Source organism: Kogia breviceps, chromosome 6 (assembly GCF_026419965.1).
Source record: "Kogia breviceps isolate mKogBre1 chromosome 6, mKogBre1 haplotype 1, whole genome shotgun sequence".
In the NCBI taxonomy this organism is placed as follows: Eukaryota; Metazoa; Chordata; class Mammalia; order Artiodactyla; family Physeteridae; genus Kogia; species Kogia breviceps.
Genome location: NC_081315.1, coordinates 120947141 through 120973972, shown reverse-complemented (window position 1 = coordinate 120973972; position 26832 = coordinate 120947141). Strand labels below are relative to the sequence as shown.

The window sequence follows — 26832 nt, the reverse complement described above, 5'->3', positions numbered from 1 at the left end:
GTAATTTCTTCACAGTCATTCTAGGTTCAGATCCTATGTAGAAGAGTATATGTCCCCTGTATCTAGTGTCACTGCCTCCTCATGACCAACAGGCACATTTGCTTCTCCTGTCTACATGAAGTGTCTGACTCTGTGCTGTTAAAAAGAAAACCACAGGCCCCAAAATGGAGTCACTTATGCTAAGCCACACCACCATATTGGGGCTTAATACCTAACCTAATTGAAATTTAGTCTGAACCAGGCAGTCAAGAACTTTCTAGTCAATACCAATGAGGTAATACGTTCATTCCCCAAAGGAAGATGAAGTAATCTGCCACGTGGAACTTTTCTGTCCCCCATAGGTAGGGTATCTAAGCCTGAAATAACCTTTTTTCTTTATGACTTCCTTGTCCTGCCTTTAAAAAAATCTTTCCCTTTTGGTAGCCCTTTGGAGCTCCCCTCTGCTCACTAGAAGGATGCTGCCTAATTCATGAATCATTCAATAAAGATAATTAGAGCTTTAAAATTTACTCAGATGAATTTTGGTTTTTTAACAGATTTGGTGGCAGCAGTGTGATCCAAAGTGAAGTTCTGATGGCATTTTGGGACAACAAGGAACACAGTCGTGATACCTGCAAACTCCTATCTGAGTTCACTGTCTTTCTCTCCATTTCTGGGGGCTGTTGGTAAGTTCCTCTCAGTTGGAGCTCCGCTCTTTTTGTGTTGAACTCCAGATCTAACCGGCTTTCCAGTTGGTTCCCGATTTGTTTGGAATCACTAGTTCCATGTTGGGTACTTCTGGTAGTCCTGACCACAATTTCCTATTTGATTGGAAACCCCAGCTTATGGTTCTGTCCCTAGATTCCATGTTGGGAACTGCTAGCTACAGTTCCCCATTTGTTTGGAATCAGTCCACAGACCCCATTTGTTGAGGTCTGCTGGTTCAGTTCTTCACCTCAGTCTCAGGTTCCAAGTTGGGAATTGTTGGTAGTGTAACCAGGGCCTTTTTCTTGGCCAGGCTGCAGTATTTGGTACTTACTGTACTTAATTCTGCAGTGTTAAGGTACACATACTCGTTTGTCCTGTTGTGTGTAGATAAAGGCTAGCTAAAAGGGATGGGAATCTTCAATTTCTAAAGAGTCAAGTGCACCACCTTCTGGTACAACTGCCTATTTTATGTCTAAGAACTATAATTGCAGAAGCTATAGATATCTACAAAAATGTCAAAATCTTACTGTGTCCTGAGAGCTTTGCCTGGTAACTATCATGTCGGGGTTCCCCAAAACATGACCACACAGAAATGTGGGTGGCACTCCATTTGTGGCAAAATCTGAACAGAAATGTGGGTTGAACCCCATATGAAGCTAGGGTCCTACCAAACTGCTGCCAGCCCTCAGGGAAATTACAATGGCCATTATGAGGAACATTCCAATTAGATAAAATCATTTAAGAAGTGAACTTAAAAAGTAAGGGATACATATTTTAATTGTATGCAAAAGCCTCCAAAAGGCTTCAAAATTCCAAAATAGCTCCATTGAAAGTTCTGCTGCAAAGAGCTAAGAAAAAATTAAAGATATAAGAGGTACCTAAAACAAAAGACTATAAGACTGACATAACTCCTACTGCTCCCCTCTTTCCTCCTTTGCTTAAGTATTCATTCTAGTAATCCTATCTGAATTGTCTTTTCCACTCTAAAAAGACCAGGAGACCGTAAACAAAAGCCCACCATGTTAACGGCCTTACAGACACCCCCATGTCTATCTTCGAAGGAGGGCCCCCATGGACACCTCTCAGAGTTGATGAGACTTTGAGGGATTTTCTGGTAAACTGCTACACTATGCCCTTAAACTGCCAAGGAAAGCTAAAATTAAAATGAATAAAAAACAGGAGCCTGCAGAGGGGATCCAGGGAAAAATGGCAGAAGCCAGGGAAAGGTAAGAATTCTTACCAAACCCAGTTCTACCGAACCAGTCTACAGAGCACAGGTGAAAGAGGAAAATAAAATTTCAACTTGTCCCTTCCTTTCCAAATACAGATCCATTGGTTATTGATCCTGTCTCTCCCAGGGATAGCCATTGCGTTCTTGCTTGTTTTGTTTGATGCCCTAAGTACCTGGCTTGGCTTTCTGCCTGCCTGGAACATGCAAGTTTTCAGTTCTTTCTTTTGCTTGCCTTTGGGTGACTCTAGATCTTGTGAATATAATATCTTTTGCACCCTTTTGGGGGACACCTCTTGAGTCCAGGAGTTTGTTCAATATTACCAGAAATAGCCATTGTTTGTTCTGGCTGAAAACTGACAAGATATTTGAAAGGATTTAATAACTTTATAACCAGAGGTTTGGCGGAATTGGAAGCTGATATTCAGAGCCTAACAGATTAAAACAAAATTTTTTTGGCCATCTTCTCTAAGCTAAATGTAACCAGAGAGAAACATTCCAACATAGGTAAAGGGGTATGTCAGTCCATCAGCATCCAGGCTCCAAACCAGTTCTTTAAGGAATTGAGAACAACTGTCCTTATCTTAAAAGTCTTTGCAAAGCTAGAAGTATAGCTCTAGAGAAGTGCAGAAAATAAAAAAGGAGGTGGGGAAGGGAACTTTAAAAAAAATACAAATTGCTAAAGCAGCACTCTTGCCCAAAAATCTAGTTCAAGGAAAAATTTTAAATGAAAACTGTAAGATCTCTGTTTATGTCTGTCTGTATGCTTATGTGTGTCTATATATGTGTTGTAGGTGTTTGGCATTTTTCTACCTTCGAATGGTATTGCTAAAGTTAATTTGTAAAAGAGCTCTATTTAACTGGCTTAAACAAGCAAGCCTTTTACAAATTGAGGATTCAAACTAACCCAAATGCTTTTCAGGTTCACATGATCTGCGATAATGTTTGGTAAATAAAGGCTAGTTTAAGTTTGATGGTTTAATGGAAATAGATATGCCTTTAGAGTTAATAACATTGAATATAATGCAGACATAAAACTTTTTATTCTACCTGGGCTTATTAGTCAAAGAGGTTCATGTTATCTCTTGCAAAATTTGTCAGCCAGAAAAATAACTTAGAACATTAACAGACTTTGTCCAATGTCTCATGAGGTTTTTGTGGGTGGTCTAAACATAATTATTGAAAACAAGTAAATTAAATGGGTGTAAGTGAGAGAAAAGTTTCTAGATGAACTTTTTCAGTACTTACCCCAAATCTTTCTAGTATCCTGAAACCTTAAAGTTTTGCTAAGTTGAATTAAATGATGGATAGTCATTGAACATACAGACCATTTCCAAATAGGATAAAATATTGAAACATTTATTACTGGGCATAGGTTTATCCACTTTTTACTTCCTTTCACAAAGGAATTAAAGATATTTGGGTGTAATAGCAAACATGTTTTGTGCCATTGTGAGAAGCGTATTTCCAGAAATTATAAAAAGTATTTATAAGTCTGCCAGTCAACAGAATGCTGATATAAAAGACAGTTTATAATGCTTACTTCTTAGTTTTCACTAGAAATTAAAGGTTACTAAGAGTTAAATATTCTTTTTTTTTTTTTTTTTTTTTTTTTTTTTTTTGCGGTATGCGGGCCTCTCACTGCTGTGGCCTCTCCCGTTGCGGAGCACAGGCTCCGGACGCGCAGGCTCAGCGGCCATGGCTCACGGGCCCAGCCGCTCCGCGGCATGTGGGATCTTCCCGGACCAGGGCACGAACCCGTGTCTCCTGCATCGGCAGGCGGATTCTCAACCACTGCGCCACCAGGGAAGCCCAGAGTTAAATATTCTTATATGTGCAGTTAGTTAAGCCTACTAGAAATAATAAGGAAAAGGAATTTTACATGTGGTCAGGACTAGATAAATAGAATGAATTTAGTTAAGTAAATAAATTTGAATATCAAAAGTTGGCTGGTGCAAAATTGGAATTTGTTTTTTTCTCTGTTGGAAGGTCAACATTTTTTGTTTTCTATAAATCTGTTCTTGAAAATAAGAGATTACGAAAGGTTTTTCTTTAAGTAATCTGCCTAGAAAAAACAAAGATATTATGTCTTGTCAAAATAATCACCTATGTTCTATGTTGTCTTTATCAGGTCATTGATTACTTAAATAAACCTAGTCCTCTAGATATTAAAAGAGCTAAGTTTTGCTCAGAACTATGTAACCTTCAATGTCTACCTAGGAAATCTTTGTTATTTTGATTAAATAGGTAACTAAGTATTGTTTCACAATGACCTATGACCCTATTTGATCAAGTGTTATAAAATCTTTGATATTTTTGACAAACTTCACCAAAATCAAATTCTAAATGAAGTCTTTTTTAACTTAAACTAACATGGAAATTTTCCAGAGGGCCCCTGGAACATTTCAAAAGATTTGTTCTCTCTCCTTATAAAAAGGGAGATGCTTATTTGGTATTAATTATGCTTATTTGGTATGTTAAATTACATGGGAAGCATGTAAGAAGTAATACAAAGCCTTCTTTATGTTGTGTTTATACAGGTATATGTTATAAGTATTTCATAAATTGTGCAAAATTCCTGGAAATCTGATATGTCCTAATTCCAGTTATCTAAAAATGTTGTGTGTCACAGAAATAACTAAATATCCTCGTTAATTCCATCAGGTCTTTAATAATGGACATTTTAAAAGTCTTCTGTCATTTGCAGAGAGCTATTGTTTTACTCTGACACTTTGCAAAAGTCTTCCAGCAAAAGTATTTCATCTTCAGAAAAATTCAAGAAAATAACTTTTTGACAAGTGCAGGCTTCTGATAACTTTAAGATCATAAAACTGAATTGGTAAGAACAAAGCCTGCCTTTGAATATTCTTGGAAGGGACTATACCAAGTCCCCTTTACTATTCAGATGACAGCTAAACTTCAACAATTCAAGCCTTGGTTACATATTTCACAGTTAAGGAAGACTCCAGCTGACATCTGGTCCCATCCAAATGCTGGAGACCTCCAAATTAAACTAACTAGGAAGAGAAGTAGCTGACATCAAGGTAGACTGCTTCTTTCCAAGACACCAGATCATGAATTCATGCTTTAACTAAACGTGAAACCCTCTCTTTTTCTTTCCTTTACTCCAGCGTTGGCCTGGAAAGATAACACCACCATTCATATCTCCCAGGCCATTGCTAACAGAAGTAACCTTTCAGACTGCTGGATTTGTCATCAAAAAACTCGGATCTGTCCATGAGGCTAGAGACCCCTGGTATGTTTCCCTGTCTCTTATTGATACCCCAAATTTGGGGAACTTTGTGTCCAGGTTCTATGCAAAGAAAGGGATACAAGGCAAGAATAACCAGAATGCAACTGCCTACATGGTCCACAGACCCTTAATACCAGGAGGCATTCGTGATTCCAAATTAACTCTCCTTGACAGATTCCCTACATCCCTGATTAGGAGTGAATGTTAATGAGGAACCTCTCTTTAACTTTTGAAGATATTCCAGATTCTGTTGCTAAGATAAGATCTGCCCAACAAAGATCCTTAGACTCTGGGCCAAAGTTATTCTTGATAATAGGATAGCCCTTGATTATGTTTGAGCTGAGCAAGAGCCTGTGTTGCAGCCAACACCCCCTGCTGCACTTGGATTAACACTTCTGGGGAAGTTGAAACAATTACATAAGATCACTGAGCAAGCCACTTGGCTTAAAATAGGTGACTCGTTCAATGGGGTCTTTTCCTTGACTTAGCTGATTTTGATCTTGGGCACCATGGCTCAGAAGTGCACTCCAAACATTGCGAATTATCCTGCTTATAATAATTATAATAATCTCCCTGGTGCATCGTGTATTTGCAAAAGCTTTAAATACATGTTCACAGCCACTACCCACAAAGCAAATGATCTCCCTAAGACTGGAACACCAGGAAAGGAACGAAGAGAATAACCAATTTAAAGATTGTGAACCTGAAGCTATAATCTGTGAATATCACAGGGGTAGAAACAACATCATAACCTATGGATACCACCAAAGGGATGATAAAAACCATGAGAACTTCAGAGAGGTAGCTGAGAGTGAGGCTAATGCCTTAAAGTTGGATCACTTCTCTCAGTTAAGATGAAAGTCTGATCAAAAGGGGGTAATTGTTAAAAAGAAAAGCCATAGGCCCAAAATGGAGTCACTTGTGCTAGGCCACACCACGAAACCGGGGCTTAATACCTAACCTAACTGAAGCTTCAACCTCCCCAGAAATGTAGTCTTAATTGGTCAGTCAGCAATTTTCTGGTCAGCACCAAGAACGTAATCTGTCACGTGGGCTCTCATCATCCCCAAAAGAAAGATGAGGTAATCTGCCACTTAGACCCCTTCTGTCCCCCATAGGTAGGATACCTAGGTCTGAAATAATCTTTTTTTCTTTATGACTTCCTTGTTCTGCCTTTAAAAACCTTTTCCTTTTTGCAGTCCTTTGGAACTCCTCTCTACTTGCTAGATAGATGCTGCTGATTCATGAATCATTCAATAAAGCCAATTAGATCTTTAAAATTTACTTGATTGAATTTTTTTTAAACAACGCACAGGGTGCCACATGATTCCTTCTATGCTTTCACTCTAGCCTTTCCATCCATGGAGATGTACCATATGTGTGACAGTCTATTTGTCTGACTACCCCCAGGCTGGAATGTCATCAGCTCTGCCTTGTCTGTTATATATCCCTACGATGGAATGACCCCAGGAAACCTGGAAATATAATCAATTATAAGGACTCTGAGAAACTTATAGCTACTACAAGGACTCTGCTCTCAAATCAAGTAATCCATGGATATTTCAGGAGCATAAAGTAATATTTCTTTTCCTAAAAAAATTCCTCCTTTCCATTGTGTTTATAAAGATTATACCAAAGTTTTATAAACTTTCCCAAATTTTTATACCAAGTGATGAATGTTTGAAGAGTAAATGAAATACATATGTTTATATTTTCACAGCAACAATTTTTTAGTAACTATGGTTACATATGGAATGTGAGGAAGAAAACATGATTCCTCCTCCAAAAATGTCATTTTAAGTGAAAAAATTCTGAACTATTTATTAAAAGAATGCCCTTTGAGGTGTGTATCTGTCCACTCCCCTGAAGATATATGAAAAGATATATTTACTTCCCAAAGCAGGTAAAGTCTACATAGTTCACTGTTTTAAAATCTGAAAAGTTAAAATGAGATTTTTCTCTCAACCAAATGTCCATTTGAATGCAGATGAAACCCAGGGGAGGTAAATGATGTTATATAGACAACATGTCTGGCTTCTAAATATCCTAACCATTTCAACAAACACTTAACAAAAAAATATGGTAAAGGTTTTCAAGTTCTGAAAAAAATCTCATTGCATTGCTGCATTTATGCCTTTCAGGAGAATACCTGGATTCCAACAAGAAAGTCTTTCCAGTAATACTTATATGTGAACTGACTCAGCAAAAAGGTATCACATGCTAAAGCCTGAGAATTCATATAGAAGCTTCTAAATAAGTCTCAAAGTGCAATTTCATGAAAACTCAAGAACTGCTCAGAAACTAGGCAATAGCTATTCTTCTTAGAGTCAGATTAAATTTTGAATCTCAAATGTTATATTATTAATAATTAAAAAAATAAATTTATTTTTAATTCAGTAACAAATACGCTTATGTATAGGCATGCTTTTGTTTCTACTTCAAAGAGGATATAAAAAAACTGAGTTCCAAAACTTATGTTTCTAATTAGTAGCATCTTTTTTTTTTACATCTTTATGGACTATAATTGCTTTACAATATTGTGTTAGTTTCTGCTGTATAACAAAGTGAATCACCTATACATATACATATATCCCCATAACCCCTCCCTCTTGCATCTCTCTCCCACCCTCCCTATCCCACACCTCTAAGTGGTCACAGAGCACTGAGCTGATCTCCCTGTGCTATGCAGCTGCTTCTCACTAGCTATTTTACATTTGGTAGTGTATATATGTCAATGCCACTCTCTCACTTCATCCCAGCTTACCCCTCCCCATCCCCATGTCCTCCAGTCCATTCTCTACATCTGCGTCTTTATTCCTGTCCTGCCCCTAGGTTCATCAGAACCACTTTTTTTAAGATTCCATATATATGTGGTAGCATACGGTATTTGTTTTTCTCTTTCCGACTTACTTCACTCTGTATGACAGACTCTAGGTCCATCCACCTCACTACAAATAACTCAATTTCATTTCTTTTTATGGCTGAGTAATATCCCATTGTATATGTGTGCCAAATCTTCTTTATCCATTCATCTATCGATGGACACTTAGGTTGCTTCCATGTCCTGGCTATTGTAAATAGTGCTGCAGTGAACATTGTGGTACATGTCTCGTTTTGAATTATCGTTTTCTCAGGGTATATGCCCAGTAGTGGTATTGCTGGGTCATATGGTAGTTCTAGTTGTAGTTTGTTAAGAAACCTCCATACTGTTCTGCATAGTGGCTCTATCAATTCACATTCCCACCAACAGTGCAAGAGCGTTCCCTTCTCTCCACACCCTCTCCAGCATTCATTGTTTGTAGGTGTTTTGATGATGGCCATTCTGACCAGTATGAGGTGATACATCATTGTGGTTTTGATTTGCATTTCTCTAATGATTAGTGATGTTGAGCATCCTTTCATGTGTTTGTTGGCAATCTGTATATATTCTTTGGAGAAATCGCTATTTAGGTCTTCTGCCCATTTTTGGATTGCGTTGTCTGTTTTTTTGATATTGAGCTGAATGAGCTGCTTGTATATTTTGGATATTAACCCTTTGTCAGTTGCATCATTTGCAAATATTTTCTCCCTTTCTGAGGGTTGTCTTTTCGTCTTGTTTATGGTTTCCTCTGCTGTTCAAAAGCTTTTAAGTTTCATTAGGTCCCATTTGTTTATTTTTATTTTTATTTCCATTTCCCTAGAAGGTGGGTCAAAAAGGATCTTGCAGTGATTTAAGTCATGGAATGTTTAATTCATGACATTTAATCCATTTACATTTTTTAACATCTTTATTGGAGTATAATTGCTTTACAATGCTGTGTTAGTTTCTGCTTTATAACAAAGTGAATCAGTTATACATATACATATGTTCCTATATCTCTTCCCTCTTGTGTCTCCCTCCCTACCACCCTCCCTATCCCACCCCTCTAGGTGGTCACAAACCACCTGGCTGATCTCCCTGTGCTATGCGGCTGCTTCCCACTAGCTATCTATTTTACGTTTGGTAGTGTATATATGTCCATGCCACCCTCTCACTTTGTCACAGCTTACCCTTCCCCCTCCCAATATTCTCAAGTCCATTCTGTAGTAGGTCTGTGTCTTTATTCTCATCTTACCCTTAGATTCTTCATGACATTTTTTTCTTACATTCCATATATATGTGTTAGCATATGGTATTTGTTTTTCTCTTTCTGACTTACTTCACTCTGTATGACAGACTCTAGGTCCATCCACCTCACTACAAATAACTCAATTTCGTTTCTTTTTATGGCTGGGTAATATTCCATTGTGTATATGTGCCACATCTTCTTTATCCATTCATCTGCTGATGGACACTTAGGTTGCTTCCATGTCCTAGCTATTGTAAATAGAGCTGCAGTGAACATTTTGGTACATGACTCTTTTTGAATTATGGTTTTCTCAGGGTATATGCCCAGTAGTGGGATTTCTGGGTCATATGGTAGTTCTATTTGTAGTTTTTTAAGGAACCTCCATACTGTTCTCCATAGTGGCTCTATCAATTTACATTCCCACCAACAGTGCAAGAGGGTTCTCTTTTCTCCACACCCTCTCCAGCATTTATTATTGTTTGTAGATTTTTTAAGGATGGCTATTCTGACTGGTGTGAGAGAATATCTCATTGTAGTTTTGATTTGCATTTCTCTAACAACTAAACTAATGATGTTGCGCATTCTTTCATGTGTCTTTTGGCAATCTGTATATCTTCTTTGGAGAAATCTCTATTTAGGTCTTTTGCCCATTTTTGGATTGGGTTGCTTTTTGTTATTCAGCTGCATGAGCTGCTTGTAAATTTTGAGATTAATCCTTTGTCAGTTGCTTCATTTGCAAATATTTTCTCCCATTCTGAGGGTTGTCTTTTGCTCTTGTTTATGGTTTCCTTTGCTGTGCAAAAGCTTTTAAGTTTCATTAGGTCCCATTTGTTTATTTTTGTTTTTATTTCCATTTCTCTAGGAGGTGGGTCAAAAAGGATCTTGCTGTGATTTATGTCATAGAGTGTTCTGCCTATGTTTTCCTCTAAGAGTTTGATAGTGTCTGGCCTTACATTTAGGTCTGTAATCCATTTTGAGTTTATTTTTGTGTATGGTGTTAGGGAGTGTTCTAATTTCATACTTTTACATGTACCTGTCCAGTTTTCCCAGCACCACTTATTGAAGAGGCTGTCTTTTCTCCATTGTATATTCTTGCCTACTTTATCAAAGATAAGGTGACCATATGTGCGTGGGATTCTCTCTGGACTGTCTATCCTGTTCCATTGATCTATATTTCTGTTTTTGTGCCAGTACCATACTGTCTTGATTACCATAGCTTTGTAGTATAGTCTGAAGTCAGGGAGCCTGATTCCTCCAGCTCCATTTTTCGTTCTCAAGATTGCTTTGGCTATTCAGGATCTTTTGTGTTTCCATACAAATTGTGAAATTTTTTGTTCTAGTTCTGTGAAAAATGCCAGTGGTAGTTTGATAGGGATTGCACGGAATCTGTAGATTGCTTTGGGTAGTAGAGTCATTTTCACAATGTTGATTCTTCCAATCCAAGAACATGGTATATCTCTCCATCTATTTGTATCATCTTTAATTTCTTTCATCAGTGTCTTATAATTTTCTGCATACACGTCTTTTGTCTCCTTAGGTAGGTTTATTCCTAGATATTTTATTCTTTTTGTTGCAGTGGTAAATGGGAGTGTTTTGTTAACTTCACTTTCAGATTTTTCAGCATTAGTGTATAGGAACGCAAGAGATTTCTGTGCATTATCTTTGTATCCTGCTACTTTACCAAATTCATTGCTTAGCTCTAGTAGTTTCCTGGTAGCATCTTTAGGATTCTCTATGTATAGTATCATGTCATCTGCAAACAGTGACAGCTTTACTTCTTCTTTTCTGATTTGGATTCCTTTTATTTCTTTTTCTTCTCTGATTGCTGTGGCTACAACTTCCAAAACTCTGTTGAATAAGAGTGGTGAGAGTGGGCAACCTTGTCTTGTTCCTGATCTTAGTGGAAATGGTTTCAGTTTTTCACCATTGAGTATGATGTTGGCTGTGGGTTTGTCATATATGGCCTTTCTCATGTTGAGGAAAATTCCCTCTGTGCCTACTTTTTGCAGGGTTTTTATCATAAATGGGTTTTGAATTTTGTCAAAAGCTTTCTCTGCATCTATTGAGAAGATCATATAGTTTTTCTCCTTCAATTTTTTAATATGGTGTATCACATTGATCGATTTGCATATATTGAAGAATCCCTGCATTTTTGGAATAAACCCCACTTGATCATGGTGTATGATCCTTTTAATGTGCTGTTGGATTCTGTTTGCTAGTATTTTGTTGAGGATTTTTGCATCTATGTTCATCAGTGATATTGGCCTGTAGTTGTCTTTCTTTGTGACATCTTTGTCTGGTTTTGGTATCAGGGTGATGGTGGCCTCGTAGAATGAGTTTGGGAGTGTTCCTCCCTCTGCTATATTTTGGAAGAGTTTGAGAAGGATAGGTGTTAGTTGGTCTCTAAATGTCTGATAGAATTCACCTGTGAAGCCATCTGGTCCTGGGCTTTTGTTTGTTGGAAGATTTTTAATCACAGTTTCAATTTCAGTGCTTGTGATTGCTCTGTTCATATTTTCTATTTCTTCCTGGTTCAGTCTCGGCAGGTTGTGCATTTCCAAGAATTTGTCCATTTCTTCCAGGTTGTCCATTTTATTGACAGAGTTGCTTGTAGTAATCTCTCATGATCCTTTGTATTTTCTGCAGTGTCAGTTGTTACTTCTCCTTTTTCATTTCTAATTCTATTGATTTGAGTCTTCTCCCTTTTTTTCTTGATGAGTCTGGCTAATGGTTTATCAATTTTGTTTATCTTTTCAAAGAACCAGCTTTTAGTTTTACTGATCACTGCTATTGTTTCCTTCATTTCTTTTTCATTTATATCTGATCTGCTCTTTATGATTTCTTTCCTTCTGCTAACTTTGGGGGTTTTTTTGTTCTTCTTTCTCTAATTGCTTTAGGTGCAAGGTTAGGTTGTTTATTTGAGATGTTTCCTGTTTCTTAAGGTAGGATTGTATTGTGATAAACTTCCCTCTTAGAACTGCTTTTGCTGCATCCCATAGGTTTTGGGTCATCATGTTTTCATTGTCATTTGTTTCTAGGTATTTTTAAATTTCCTCTTTGACTTCTTCCGTGATTTCTTGGTTATTAAGTAGTGTATTGTTTAGCCTCCATGTGTTTGTAATTTTTACAGATATTTTTCCTGTAATTGATATCTAGTCTAATAGCGTTGTGGTTGGAAAAGATACTTGATACAATTTCAATTTTCTTAAATTTACCAAGGCTTGATTTGTGACCCAAAATATGATCTATCCTGGAGAATGTTCTATGAGCACTTGAGGAAAATGTGTATTCTGTTGTTTTTGGATGGAATGTCCTATAAATATCTATTAACTCCATCTTGTTTAATGTATCATTTAAAACTTGTGTTTCTTTATTTATTTTCATTTTGGATGATCTGTCCATTGCTGAAAGTGGGGTGTTAAAGTCCACTACAATGATTGTGTTACTGTCGATTTCCCCTTTTATGGCTGTTAGTATTTGCCTTCTGTATTGAGGTGCTCCTATGTTGGGTGTATAAATATTTACAATTGTTATATCTTCTTCTTGGATCGATCCCTTGATCATTATGTAGTGTCCTTTGTCTCTTGTAATCGTTTTTATTTTAAAGTCTATTTTGTCTGATATGAGAATTGCTACTCCAGCTTTCTTTTGATTTCCATTTGCATAGAATATCTTTTTCCATCCCCTCACTTTCAGTCTGTATGTGTCCCTAGGTCTGGAGTGGGTCTCCTGTAGACAGCATATATACGGGTCTTGCTTTTGTATCCATTCAGCCAGTCTGTGTCTTTTGATGGGAGCATTTAATCCATTTACATTTAAGGTAATTATCAATATGTATGTTCCTATTCCCATTTTCTTAATTGTTTCGGGTTTGTTCTTGTAGGTCTTTTCCTTCTCTTGTGTTTCTTGCCTAGAGAAGTTCCTTTAGCATTTTTTGTAAAGCTGGTTTGGTGCTGCTGAACTCTCTTAGCTTTTGCTTGTCTGTAAAGGTTTTAATTTCTCCATCAAATCTGAATGAGATCCTTGCTGGGTAGAGTAATCTTGGTTGTAGGTTGTTTTCTCCTTCATCACTTTAAATATGTCCTGCCACTCCCTTCTGCCTTGCAGAGTTTCTGCAGAAAGATCAGCTGTTAACCTTATGGGGATTCCCTTGTATGTTATTTATTGCTTTTCCCTTGCTGTTTTTAATATTTTTTCTTTGTATTTAACTTTTCATCGTTTGATTAATATGTGTCTTGGCGTGTTTCTCCTTGGATTTATCCTGTATGGGACTCTCTATGCTTCCTGGACTTGATTGACTATTTCCTTTCCCCTATTAGGGAAGTTTTCAACTATAATCTCTTCAAGTATTTTCTCAGTCCCTTTCTTTTTCTCTTCTTCTTCTGGGACCCCTATAATTCGAATGTTGGTGCATTTAGTGTTGTCCCAGAGGTCTCTGAGACTGTCCTCAATTCTTTTCATTCTTTTTTCTTTATTCTTCTCTGCAGTAGTTATTTCCACTGTTTTATCTTCCAGGTCACTTATCTGTTCTTCTGCCTCAGTTATTCTGCTATCGATTCCTTCTAGAGTATTTTTAATTTCATTTATTGTGTTGTTCATCATTGTTTGTTTGCTCTTTATTTCTTCTAGGTCCTTTTTAAATATTTCTTGCATTTTTGCTATTCTATTTCCAAGATTTTGGATCATCTTTACTCTCATTATTCTGGACTCTTTTTCAGGTAGACTGCCTATTTCCTCTTCATTTGTTAGGTGTGGTAGGTTTTTACCTTGCTCCTTCATCTGCTATGTGTTTTTCTGTCTTCTCATTTTTCTCATCTTACTCTGTCTGGGGACTCCTTTTCGCAGGCTGCAGGTTCATAGTTCCCATTGTTCTTGGTGTCTGTCCTCAGTGGCTAAGGTTGGTTCAGTGGGTTGTGTAGGCTTCCTGGTGGAAGGGACCAGTGCCTGTGTTCTGGTGGATGAGGCAGGATCTTGTCTTTCTGGTGGGCAGGTCCACGTCTGGTGGTGTGTTTTGGGGTGTCTGTGGCCTTATTATGATTTTAGGCAGCCTCTCTGCTAATGGATGGGGCTCTGTTCCTGTCTTGCTAGTTGTTTGGCATAAGGTTTCCAGCACTGTAGCTTGCTGGTCATTGAGTGAAGCTGGGTCTTGGTGTTGAGATGGAGATCTCTGGGAGATTTTTGCCATTTGATATTACGTGGAGCTGGGAGGTCTCTTTTGGACCAGTATACTGAACTTGGCTCTCCCATGTCAGAGGCACAGCCCTGACGCCTGGCTGGAGCACCAAGAGCCTTTCATCCACACAGCTCAGAATAAAAGGGAGAAAAAATAGAAAGAAAGAAAGAAAGGAAGGAAGGAAGGAAGGAAGGAAGGAAGGGAGGAGATAAAATAAAATAAAGGTAAAATACAATAAATTTATTAAAATAAAAGATATGAAAAAAAATTTAAAAAGTAAAGAAAAAAAGAACGGATGGACAGAATCCTAGGACAAATGGTGAAAGCAAAGCTATACAGACAAAATCTCACACAGAAGCATACACATACAAACTCACAAAAAGAGGAAAAGGGGAATAAATAATATATCTTGCTCCCAAAGTCCACCTCCTCAATTTGGGATGATTCATTGTCTATTCAGGTATTCCACAGATGCAGGATACATCAAGTTGATTGTGGAGATTTAATCCGCTGCTCCTGAGGTTGCTGGGAGAGATTTCCCTTTCTCTTCTTTGTTCGCACAGCTCCCGGGGTTGGGGTTCAGCTTTGGATTTGGACCCGCCTCTGCATATAAGTCACCTGAGGGCGTCTGTTCTTCTCTCAGACAGGACGGGGTTAAAGGAGCAGCTGATTCAGGGGCTCTGGCTCATTCAGGCCAGGGGGCGGGAGGGATACGGATGCAGAGCGAGCCTGCAGCTGCAGAGGCCAGCGTGACGTTGCTCCAGCCTGAGGCGCACCGTGCGTTCTCCCAGGGAAGTTGTCCCTGCATCACAGGACCCTGGCAGTGGCGGGCTGGGCTGCACAGGCTCCCGGGAGGGGAGGTATGGAGAGTGACCTGTGCTCACACACAGGCTCCTTGGTGGTGGCAGCAGTGGCCTTAGCACCTCATGCCCGTCTCTGGGGTCCGCGCTGTTAGCTGTGCCTTGTGCCTGTCTCTGGAGTTCCTTTAAGCAGCGCTCTTAATCCCGTCTCCTTGCGCACCAGGAAACAAAGAGGGAAGAAAAAGTCTCTTGCCACTTCGGCAGTTCCAGACTTTTTCCCAGACTCCCTCCCGGCTAGCCGTGGCGCACTAGCCCCCTTCAGGCTGTGTTCACGCCGCCAACCCCAGTCCTCTCCCTGGGATCCGACCCAAAGCCCAAGTCTCAGCTCCCAGCCCCCGTCCGCCCTGGTGGGTGAGCAGACAAGCCTCTCAGGCTGGTGAGTGCTGGTCAGCACCGATCCTCCGTGCGGGAATCTCTCCGCTTTGCCCTCCGCACCCCTGTTGCTGTGCTCTCCTCCGTGGCTCTGAAGCTTCCCCCTTCCCCCACCTACAGTCTCCACCTGCAAAGGGCCTTCCTAGTGTGTGGAAACCTTTCCTCCTTCATGGCTCCCTCCCACTGGTGCAGGTCCAGTCCCTATTCTTTTGTCTCTGTCTTTTCTTGTTTCTTTTGCCCTACCCAGGTACGTGGGGAGTTTCTTGTCTTTTGGGAAGTCTGAGGTCTTCTGCCAGCATTCAGTGGGTGTTCTGTAGGAGCAGTTCCACGTGTAGATGTATTTCTGATGTATCTGTGGGAAGGAAGGTGATCTCCGCATCTTACTCTTCTGCCATCTTCTCCTCGAGCCCCAGTCCATTTACATTTAAGGTAATTATCAATTTGTATGTTCTTATTACCATTTTCTTAATTGTCTGGGGTTTGTTATTATAGATCTTTTCCTTCTCTTGTGTTTCCTGCCTAGAGGAGTTCCTTTAGCATTTGTTGTAAAGCTGGTTTGGTGCTGCTGAATTCTCTTAGCTTTTGCTTGTCTGTAAAGGTTTTAATTTCTCCACTGAATCTAAATGAGTTCCTTTTTGGGTAGAGCAATCTTTGTTGTAGGTTTTTCTCTTTCATTACTTTAAATATGTCCTGCCACTCCCTTCTGGCTTGCAGAGTTTCTGCTGAAAGATCAGCTGTTAACCTTATGGGGATTCTCTTGTATGTTATTTATTGCTTTTCCCTTGCTGCTTTTAATATTTTTTCTTTGTATTTAACTTTTGATCGTTTGATTAATATGTGTCTTGGCGTGTTTCTCCTTGGATTTATCCTGTATGGGACTCTGCACTTCCTGGACTTGATTGACTATTTCCTCTCCCATGTTAGGGAAATTTTCGACTATAATGTCTTCAAATATTTTCTCAGACCCTTTCTTTTTCTCTTCTTCTTCTGGGACCCCTATAATTTGAATGTTGGTGCGTTTAATGTTGTCCCAGAGGTCTCTGAGACTGTCCTCAATTCTTTTTATTCTTTTTTCTTTAGTCTGTTCTGCAGTAGTTATTTCCACTATTTTATCTTCCAGGTCACTTATCCATTCTTCTGCCTCAGTTATTCTGCTATTGATTCCTTCTAGAGTATTTTTAATTTCATTTATTGTGTTGTTAATCATTGTTTGTTTGCCCTTTATTTCTTCTAGGTCCTTGTTAAACGTTTCTTGTATTTTCTCCATTCTATTTCCAAGATTTTGGAACATCTTTACTATCCTTACTCTGAATTCTTTTTCAGGTAGACTGCCTATTTCCTCTTCATTTGTTTGGTCTGCTGGGTTTTTACCTTGCTCCTTCATCTGCTGTGTGTTTCTCTGTCTTCTCATTTTGCTTAACTTACTGTGTTTGGGGTCTCCTTTTCACAGGCTGCAGGTTCATAGTTCCCATTGTTTTTGGTGTCTGCCCCCAGTGGCTGAGGTTGGTTCAGTGGGTTGTGTAGGCTTCCTGGTGAAGGAGACTAGTGCCTGTGTTCTGTTGGATGAGGCTGGATCTTGTCTTTCTGGTGGGCAGGGCCGTGTCTGGTGGAACACCTGTATATCTTTTTTTTCTTTTCCTTTGTGCTTGTCTAGTTTCACTTGAAGTGCACCCCGCTCTTTAGACCAGAGTTCCTAGTGTGAAATGGCTGCGCCCAACACCTCAGCTTGGCAGGCCGTGTGCCTGAGTGCTATGTTCCGCACAGGCAGCTCTCTCTCTCACTCTCTCTCACTCTCTTTCTCTCTTTTTCTGTGTTAATTTTGTAGTCTGTGAGAGTCTTATCCCCTGGGAAGCCTCACCAACATCTCTGCACAGCCCTGGATCCTTTTTATTCCCTTTGTGCTTATTCTAGTTTTACTTGCTCATAGGGTACCGCACACAGAGGCCTCGAACCCAGTGCTTCAGACCAGAGTTCCTTGTAGAAATTGGGACACCACGACAGCTCAACTCAAGATGGTGGTGGCTAATTAGCAGCATCTTGAATGATGACTTTGAAAACTCCCGAATGTGCTCACACTAATTTACTTGAACCTATTCACACAGCTGCAATTAGTGATTTCTGGTACATAAACTTAAAAAAATGCAATTAAATACTTCTTTGGACCAAGAAAATTGGAGCTGCAGGTTATATTATGCATAGTAGCAGTAGTTATTTTACTCATTTCTCTTCCCTGAAATAATCTGAATATACCGAAGTGTGGTTTTATGTTCCCATCGTGCTTCGCAGGATAGGACCCTTCAGATGGCACTGGGAAAAACAGTCAGCTCTGCATTATCTGTGAAAACTTCCAAGCCAGGCCTTACACAGTATTGCCTCACTGAGCACAGCCACGTGCTAGTCCAAATGTGACAGAATTCATTAAAAATGAAAGGCATGCAGTCCAGGCTGCCTGTCTGTATTTCCTCACCAGAGACTGAGGGCTAGGGGAGGGCCAAGGCCCTGAAACAATGTAAAGGAAATCGGCCAGAACATCAAGATATTGTAGCCGGCATCTATTGTATCCTGTAGTAAATTGTTAAATTGATGTCGCCTACATGGCTGTCAAAGGTTATTAGAATGAAAAGTCCCAAACAACTGTACAAAACGATATCGCTTATTCAAAATCACTTAAGAAGAACTAAAAAGAACATATGTTTGTAACTGTGGTGAGCTACTGAAGTGTCCAGATGGCCAAACCATTTGCTTATAGAAAATAAAAATGAGTACATGTATTTTACCTTGGTTTTTGCATTGACATTGGCTCCCTGCTTCAGAAGAAAGTTGACCATTTTCACGTTCCCATAGTGACAGGCCACAATTAAAGGAGTGTAACCAAGCTATAAATAATAATAAACAAATAAATTACTACTCTAGTAGTTCATACTCAAGGGGAGAGGGGGGCATGGAGGCAAGCAAGTACAGGAAGAAAAGTGCAAGTCATCCTGACTAGCTGAAGTAATGAGGGAGAGAGGGTAAACCGAAGTCTGCAAAGTTGGAATCTTTTTGTAAAGATTCCTAATACCTGCTGTCCATTTGGACTTGCTTTCAGCAAAAATGCAGAACCATTATAGATCTGTGAGCAGGAGAGTCATAACTAATTCAGAATGGGCTTTGAGGAGGGGGAACTTGGACTTGTGGTGACCTGAATGGGGGCTCCTGGGGATAATCCAAGTCAGAACCTGTCACAATATGACAGTGATTCGCTTTACCTTTGTGTGAGCATCCTGGTCAGCCCCATGCTTGGTGAGAATATCAGCCACATTCACTTTATCTTCCTGGGCTGCAAGGTGTAAGGATGTGAGTCCACTCTATAGAGAAGGGAAGCAAAGGGGTACAATTGAAGAAGAAAATACACGGTATCATCTATAATACTAAGTCTTGAAAAATCCTGAAAAATTCATAGCCTCTCTCTAGAAACTGCATTTTCTGATATCTAAGACAAACCCTCCAAGTTAATACGACTTTCCATCTAAGACATACTCTCTAAGTTACTCAACACTTTCTTCACATTACATTTTCTATACTGTGCACTTATATTATGATGTGAGCCTTTAAAATAACTCAGCTAATAAGCTTCCAAACAACATTTATTTCAAACCCATCTGTGCCTCCTGTTGAATCAATTTATTTCCTTAAATAATGGAACAACCGCTTACTACTTCTACATTATAACCACAGCAATAATCTATATTTTCATCAATAAAACATCACATCAATGAAAACAATGTCCAGAGTTACAGGAAATGAGTTCAGAATAATTTTCTCCAGCATCCAAAGATAGTATATTATTTTGGGGGTTCCTCTAAGTGCTAAATAGTGACGCCATTGCCCCATAAATTTGGCCAGTTTTATGTAAATGTCCTGGCACATATACATCAAGTAATTATTTTAATTATTTGAACATGCAATTAAAGTACAGTTAAGAATTAATAAAAGATGGAAGAATAGAGAAAGGAGGAGGGAAAAGTGGTTTATTCAGTCAATGCCACAGTCTGGCAGCCTCACTACATATGCAAGTATCTCCCACCAAGCAAAATTGAAATTTAAAGAGTATCTCTAAAACCTAAATCATTTGTATGTTTAACCCATGTTTTCTGAGTACCTTCCACATGCCAGGAAGTGTTCTAGGCACTCGAATATATCAGTGAATAAAAGCTTCTGCCCTTTTAGAGCTTATATTCCAGCTAACATTATATTCATGCCATATGTTTCTCTCCTGCTATATTTTTCAAATACCTAGTATATTTATCCTCTTCCTGTACATCCTGCATCTGTATACTGAGGTATCTTTCTTGTCCTCTGAGTTGGCACCCCCTCTCCCCCAATTCACATCCAATTACAGTTGACCATTCCTCTTAACCATGGCTCTGCAGGCCTGCTTTACTTCTATAAACTGACAAGTTCTCTGACCTTTAAAAAATCGAAGTGATATTTACAGAGAAAGAAAAAATTCTCCAACTAGAGAAAGGGCTTTATATTTAAGAGTCCAAGGCTTTTTGATTCTTAGAGTCCTGGCTGAGCTCAGCTTTTGTTTTTCTTTTTTTTTTTTGGCTGTGCCGTGCAGCTTGTGGGATCTTAGTTCCCCAACGAGGGATCGAACCCAGGCCCTTGGCAGTGAAAGCTCTGAGTCCTAACCACTGGACCACCAAGGAATTCTGGAGCTCAACTTTGAGTTTCATAAACCATGAGGATGAGGTGGAATATGCACCCTTTTGCATTACAATGTTATCACTTCTAAACAGATAGTATACAGTCCTAAAGTATAAACAGTATGAATATTAGGACAAAACAGAAGATTATTCTTCGTGTTGTTTCTCTCCATATTAAAATAGCAAACATAAAAATATTTCTCCTTTGAGATCATCGGTCTTTAAAAAATGTTATTGAAGTGATCATCAAATATCTCAAAAGCATCTTTAATGGCCTTTCAAATATATGTGCTGTTTTCTACATTATTGTGCAGAATGGATTTTCTACAATATAAGATTGCAAACTAGCAACCAGTATGAAAATCCTCTATAGTTTATTATGGTAAGCTTGCATACCTAAATCAAATTATGTAAACCTTCCTAATAAATTAAGAAAATAGAAGATGTTGAAGGAGTTCTTTTCAAAAAAAGTAATTTATTTCCTAAGATGTACCAGTGGACTCTACAGTTGGTTTGATTTTATTATTACATGGTGATTGGATAAGGAATGTAATATCATTTCTATATTACAGTTCTTACTGAGAAATAATCATTTAGAGAATATGAAATTACTGATTTTAGTTGGTCTTAAGTAGAAAAAGAATATATATAATTTACAAAAACGGGAGAATTTATTATTGGCTTTGCTTATTACCTGAGATACTTTCATGGTTGCATTAGCTTATAATTTATTTATTTCACATATAACTTATTTATTAATTATTATAATGTATAATTATAAATAATACCAACCAAAAGCCAGGGTTATATTTTTATATATTATATTGTTATTCAGATATATCTTAACATATTTACTAACATTTTACTCTAGAGCAAATATCAGTACTTCATACCTTTGTCTTTAAGACACCACCCAATGTTGAAATCAGTTATAAAGATAACATAAATACTTTGTGATTCAAATTGAATATTTTTATCCATTGCTGAGTGGAGAAAATATTCAAAAATACTCATTAAATATTTGCTGATTGACTGCTAAAATTTTCTCAAAGGAAGTAATATGTTTAGAAGAATACTATCAGGGAGAACATAGTGAACTGATTCCAGATATGTATCTACAATTTTTATGAATTAAAAATTACACCATCAGAAGCACTGTGTGATCAGTTTCATGAAACGTCTAGAACTTCCATTCTATTCAAAATTTTGCCTGATTTGTTTATGGATTTCTTGTGTTTATTTTTTAATGAAGATTTGTTTTTAATGGACAATAAACACTTACATGACTCATTTGTATACTGATGTTAAATGAAATATTCTACTATTGGTTTCATGGTGTGACTATCCCCAGTGGAGTAAAAGACCACCTGAGAGGCATGATTTTAACGACCACAAGGAAATCCATGCCCCAGACTTAATGACTGTCTGACACACTGAATTTCACCATAAGGCTTCATCATGTTCATTCTTGTTAAAATGCAAATATCTTCTGGAGGGCTAACCGTGTAATTAGTCTCACCATGGTTTAAGAAAGGATCTCAGAGGCCTTTTGACAGAGAAGAGAGAAGTGCGTAAGGGCAAGGGATGTACTGGAACACTTCAGAGTGATAAAGACACAGAATAGGGCTCTAGAGGCATTCAAGACAGCCTGTCTTTTTCACAGCTCTTTCTAAAGGACGTAAGCTACATGACCCATTTACAAATGTTATTAAGACCAACTGACAACTGAGTCTCCAAAAGTACTAATTAATTCAACAGCGAGATGTGGAAAACATCTTATTTGTATATTTGTGGAAAATCCTAAGAAACTTAATTTTCACTAAACTCACACCACGTGTTACAAAAGAGTATTAGGAGATCTAACATAGAAGTATATATAGATATAAATATATAGATATAGATAGATAAGATAGATAGGGGTATAGCTATATATGGAGAGAGACTGACATGTACTTGTAAAAATCTAAATATTTGAATAATCTCTTTTTCTGATATGTCCCTATTACTCTATTAGAGCTAATACGCTGTCCACAAAGGCTATTCTCTGGAGAGGTGCTTTATCTGACCACCTCCACAACAACCAGCCAAGCTAGGCTCAACTGAAGTTGGCTCAGAAATCTTTATTTTACTGAGTTCCCTGCTCCCAACCACCAGGTGCCTCTGAAGCTGAGCCCAGCTGAAAATGACTTCGGTCATGGGCATAGACCAGCAGCTTAGAAGCAATTGCTTGGGCCGGAACCCAGATGAAACTGCCACCTCTCTCCCTCTCTGGAGTTTGGAATTAGGACCAGCAGGTACCATGGCAATCTGGACGGACTGCTTGAACTGCAGTGATGCTATCTATTGGGAGCTACAGGGCAGCCTCTTTGGTCACATACACAGAGACGCACAGGAAGCAGACCCACAGAGAGCAGCAAATGACACCGACCTGTAGGGAAAAGTCAAGATGCAAACATGCAGCCCTACAGGCGGAGTCTGTGAGCCTCACTCCCTCCTTCCTGTGACCTTCCAGTCCCTCATGAGGCTTTACTCCTTTGCTACACTTGAATTCTATGAGCTATTCCTGTTTCCCTTTAAAATCTGCCCCCTTTTTGTTCCAAATTCTCTCAGGTTGGTTTCTATTTACATTCGTTCAGTAGACTCTTCACTAAGCAAGAGGCAAAACCGGAATACCTTGGTTGACATGTGGATATCTGCTCCCTTATCCAGAAGCAAGGTGACCATATCTGTGTGCCCCTCTTGAGAGGCCAGATGGAGTGGAGTGACTCCTTGCTTTGTCACAATGTTCGTCTCTGCTCCATAGTTCAGCAGCGTGGAAGCTATTTGCATTTGATTCTTCTTGGCAGCAATATGTAAAGGAGTATAGCCATTCTAAAAAAGCAAAGATAAAAACACATGTAATTTGTAGGCTTAGCAATTGCCGCGATATATGTCTGAAGGAAATAAGAATCTCTAATCAACAGAAAAGTTAAAAGTGCATTTAGGGCTTCCCTGGTGGCGCAGTAGTTGGGAGTCCGCCTGCCGATGCAGAGGACACAGGTTCGTGCCCCGGTCCGGGAGGATCCCACGTGCCGCGGAGCGGCGGGCCCCGTGAGCCATGACCGCTGAGCCTGCGCGTCCGGAGCCTGTGCTCCGCAACGGGAGACGCCACGGCAGTGAGAGGCCCACGTACCGCAAAAAAAAAAAAAAAAAAAAAGTGCGTTTATAGTAAATCCAAATTCTTGCCCATCATAAGTTTCCATCCAACAACACCCACATCTTTGCAACCCATGTCACAAGGCACCCCATTCTACTTACATGTAAGACAGATAAAGACACAAATGCCCCAAAGCTTAAAATCTCCCCCTCAAAATGCTGCTCCTGAAGAGCAAAAAGCCAGATTCCTCTTCTATCTGACCGTCCTTTAAATACCTGGTGATGGTTTTCATATCTCCCTTTAGTCTTCACTATTCCAGGTTAAATTTCCCATTCCTTCAACTATTCCTGACAGAAGCCCCATTTCTAGAGCTTTCTCCATTAAGGATGACCTGCTCTGGACTGATTCTAGTTGGTCGATATAGCTCTTGAATTGTGCTGCCTGGAACTGAATACTATATTTCAGACATTGTTTTAATAGAAGAGAATAAAATGGAATTATTTCTATGGTCTTGTTAAAACATTCCTACTAATGTGCTTCTGGTTGGATTGTACTTTTTACTCACTCAACAACTGTTTAGTAGGTACCTAGCGTATACTGGTCAGCGTGCTAGGTGTGGGGATATAGAGGTGGACAAGACCTGATCCCTGTCTTTAAGGGGCTGCATTCTGGTGAAAAATATATTAATAAAATAGGCTTCTATAAATCCTATTAGGTTAACTAGTTAATTAATCCTATTAGGTGGTCAGTTAAAATCCAGGATCCCCCCTTCATCTCTACAAACTGCTCAAAAGTAGCAATAAGAGGCTACTAGTTTTATGTGAGAGTTTGTGGAGAGGACCAGAGGAACTCATACTTCGTTTACAACAGCCAAACTTTAAACCCCATATTTAGTTAAAAGAACAAACAAACAAACAAAACTCTGGAACAAGTGTAAGTCTGGAACCTGTATTGTTTCCTTTCCTTTTCTTTATCAAGTCAGGTAGAATTTTCCATGAAAAATGCGTGATAGAAATGAAAAACAGTGGCTTTGCCACTGGCTGTGGCATGCTGAAGGGAAAGACAGCATATTGATCAAGGGCTTCTTGTGAAACTCTAAGAAGAATTTTAGGTCATGGGATTTCCTGAAGTCTAACTGCAAAGGGTACCCAAAGAATAAAAAGGAGTTTTGAGAATTTAAATGCCCTTATGTGTTGTCATGAAACCTTGATCTTCAAATGTGCCTACATTATCTATCTACTCTGTCTTCCTTTCGCCAAGCATCTTTCAGTTCAGATGAATGATATTTCCCTCTAAGCTGCTCAAGAAATTCAGCAGCTCTTCTTGGAAGTCCTTTCATAGGTCCGTGATGTTCCACGTCCTCTAGAACATTGCACCTGGACCGTGGGCTCTACTGAATAAAAGGGCACATAGATTTTTGTGGAACCTATAAGTTTAAACACTTTTTTTGGCCACAGTGGGCTTTCTTCAGCCCCAACTCCCCGTACTTCTGCAGCACAGGATTTAGCAAGGCTAAGCAAAGAATCAGTAAACCTACCAAGTTTAGGTAAAGTCAGAGACCTATGTGGAGGAGGGCAGGTAGGTTTTAACACAACAATGTAAGAGATCATCAAAGAGTGTCACATTTTTAGTAATATAAGAGGTCTGACTGTCCAGCAGATACTGAACCTGCAAGTCTGAAGAACCCTCCTAACTCCACGTAGAGTCAAAGTGCTTGGAAGCAAATAACAATAACAACAACAAAACCCAGTGGAGACTAAGAAAAGATTCTGGATTTTGGTAGAAAGAAGCAAAGAGGTTCTAGGGTCCAAGGGATCACGTGTGTTGAGAGGTGGGGCGGGGAACTGTAGTGAATAGAGTGTCAAAAGTGGAGTTAGGGGTGGGGTCCAACCAACTGGCAGCCTCTCGGAGCGGCCCCCGAGCTACAGGACTCATGCTGATTGACAGGAGAGGTCACATGAGTGGAAGACACTAGAGGAGCCTTCTGAAGCCCCCCTACCGTGGACCCTGGAGTAGAGGATGCTCTCCCTAGTCTTCTGGACTTCGTTCATGTGTGCCAAAGAGTAAGGACCACATTCTATAGAGGCTGGAGATCAAGGGTACATTTGTCTCTTTAGAAGAACCATACATGTTATTTTATAAGTTAAGTCTTCTCTCCCTGGTAGATTGAGAGCCCATTGTGGGAGGAGAACACGTGTTTTATAGTTTTACTACAATCCCTTCTTTATACATATGTGCTGTATTGGGTGTTGATAAAGTCATATCTTTGTTCAAAATGGTCAGCCTAGAAAGTTAATGAAGAAAATACTGGCATGTTAAATGAGCATACTTTTTTTATTCCATTGGAATAGTCGCTCAGTCTTCATTCTTCCATTCAAATTTATTGAGAACCCACATAATACTGAATGAGACACCTCAGAGATAAGCAAATATGAATATAACATGATTAATGTCCTCAAGTAGTTTCTAATCTAGTAGGAAGAAAGACATAAAACAAATGCACGGAAAAAAAAATGTCATGAAGAGATTAGTGGTAGGACGGGAATAAAACACAGACCTACTAGAGCATGGACTTGAGGATATGGGGAGGGGGAAGGGTAAGCTGTGACGATGTGAGAGAGTGGCAGGGACATATACACACTATCAAATGTAAATTAGATAGCTAGTGGGAAGCTGCCGCATAGCACAGGGAGATCACCTCTGTGCTTTGTGACCACCTAGAGGGGTGGGACAGGGAGGGTGGGAGAGAGGGTGATGCAAGAGGGAAGAGATATGGGAACATATGTATATGTATAACTGATTCACTTTGTTGTAAAGGAAAAACTAACACTATTGTAAAACAGTTATACTCCAATAAAGATGTTTAAAAAAACAAAAACAAACAAAAAAAACACAAAAAAACCCAAATGCATGATTGATGAGATTATAGAGAAAGGGTTATAAAGAAATAAGAATGGTACGTGCAATAAAAATATTTGTCCTGCTCTTTTGACAGTTTAAATATTTTATTATAAGCTGTATATTTGTAGCAATAAAACATGTATATGTGTGTATATATACATATATATAGATCTATATATAGTTACGGGTACAAAGTTATATATATATAATAGTTTATTATATATAACTTGTTTATATACACAATATACTTTCACATAGAGTATTCCATTTTATTATATATGTATAATGTGTATAATTTAAATAGACGTGAGTATATATGTACTTAGTTAGATAATAGAAGTGGAATAATTCTCCTCTACTGCTTTGGGATGCAGTAGACCTAGTGGTTAACAGTGCTGCCTCTAAAGTCAGATTGTCTGAGGTCAAATCCTAGCTCTGTCAATTAT

At 38.9% G+C, this 26832-nt stretch overlaps 1 protein-coding gene across 50 annotated transcripts in view; it reads right to left on the bottom strand.

Moving 5' to 3' along the window:
* Positions 1-26832, bottom strand: part of ANK2 (ankyrin 2) — a 689273-nt gene that overhangs the window by 92171 nt on the left and 570270 nt on the right. For all 50 annotated transcript variants that reach the window (XM_067036535.1, XM_067036530.1, XM_067036514.1 and 47 more), the window contains 3 exons: positions 23023-23220; positions 18910-19008; positions 18439-18537 (listed from right to left, as the gene is read on the bottom strand). In XM_067036535.1, coding sequence (XP_066892636.1) covers positions 18439-18537; positions 18910-19008; positions 23023-23220 — 396 coding nt within the window. The remainder of the gene's footprint in view (positions 1-18438; positions 18538-18909; positions 19009-23022; positions 23221-26832) is intronic.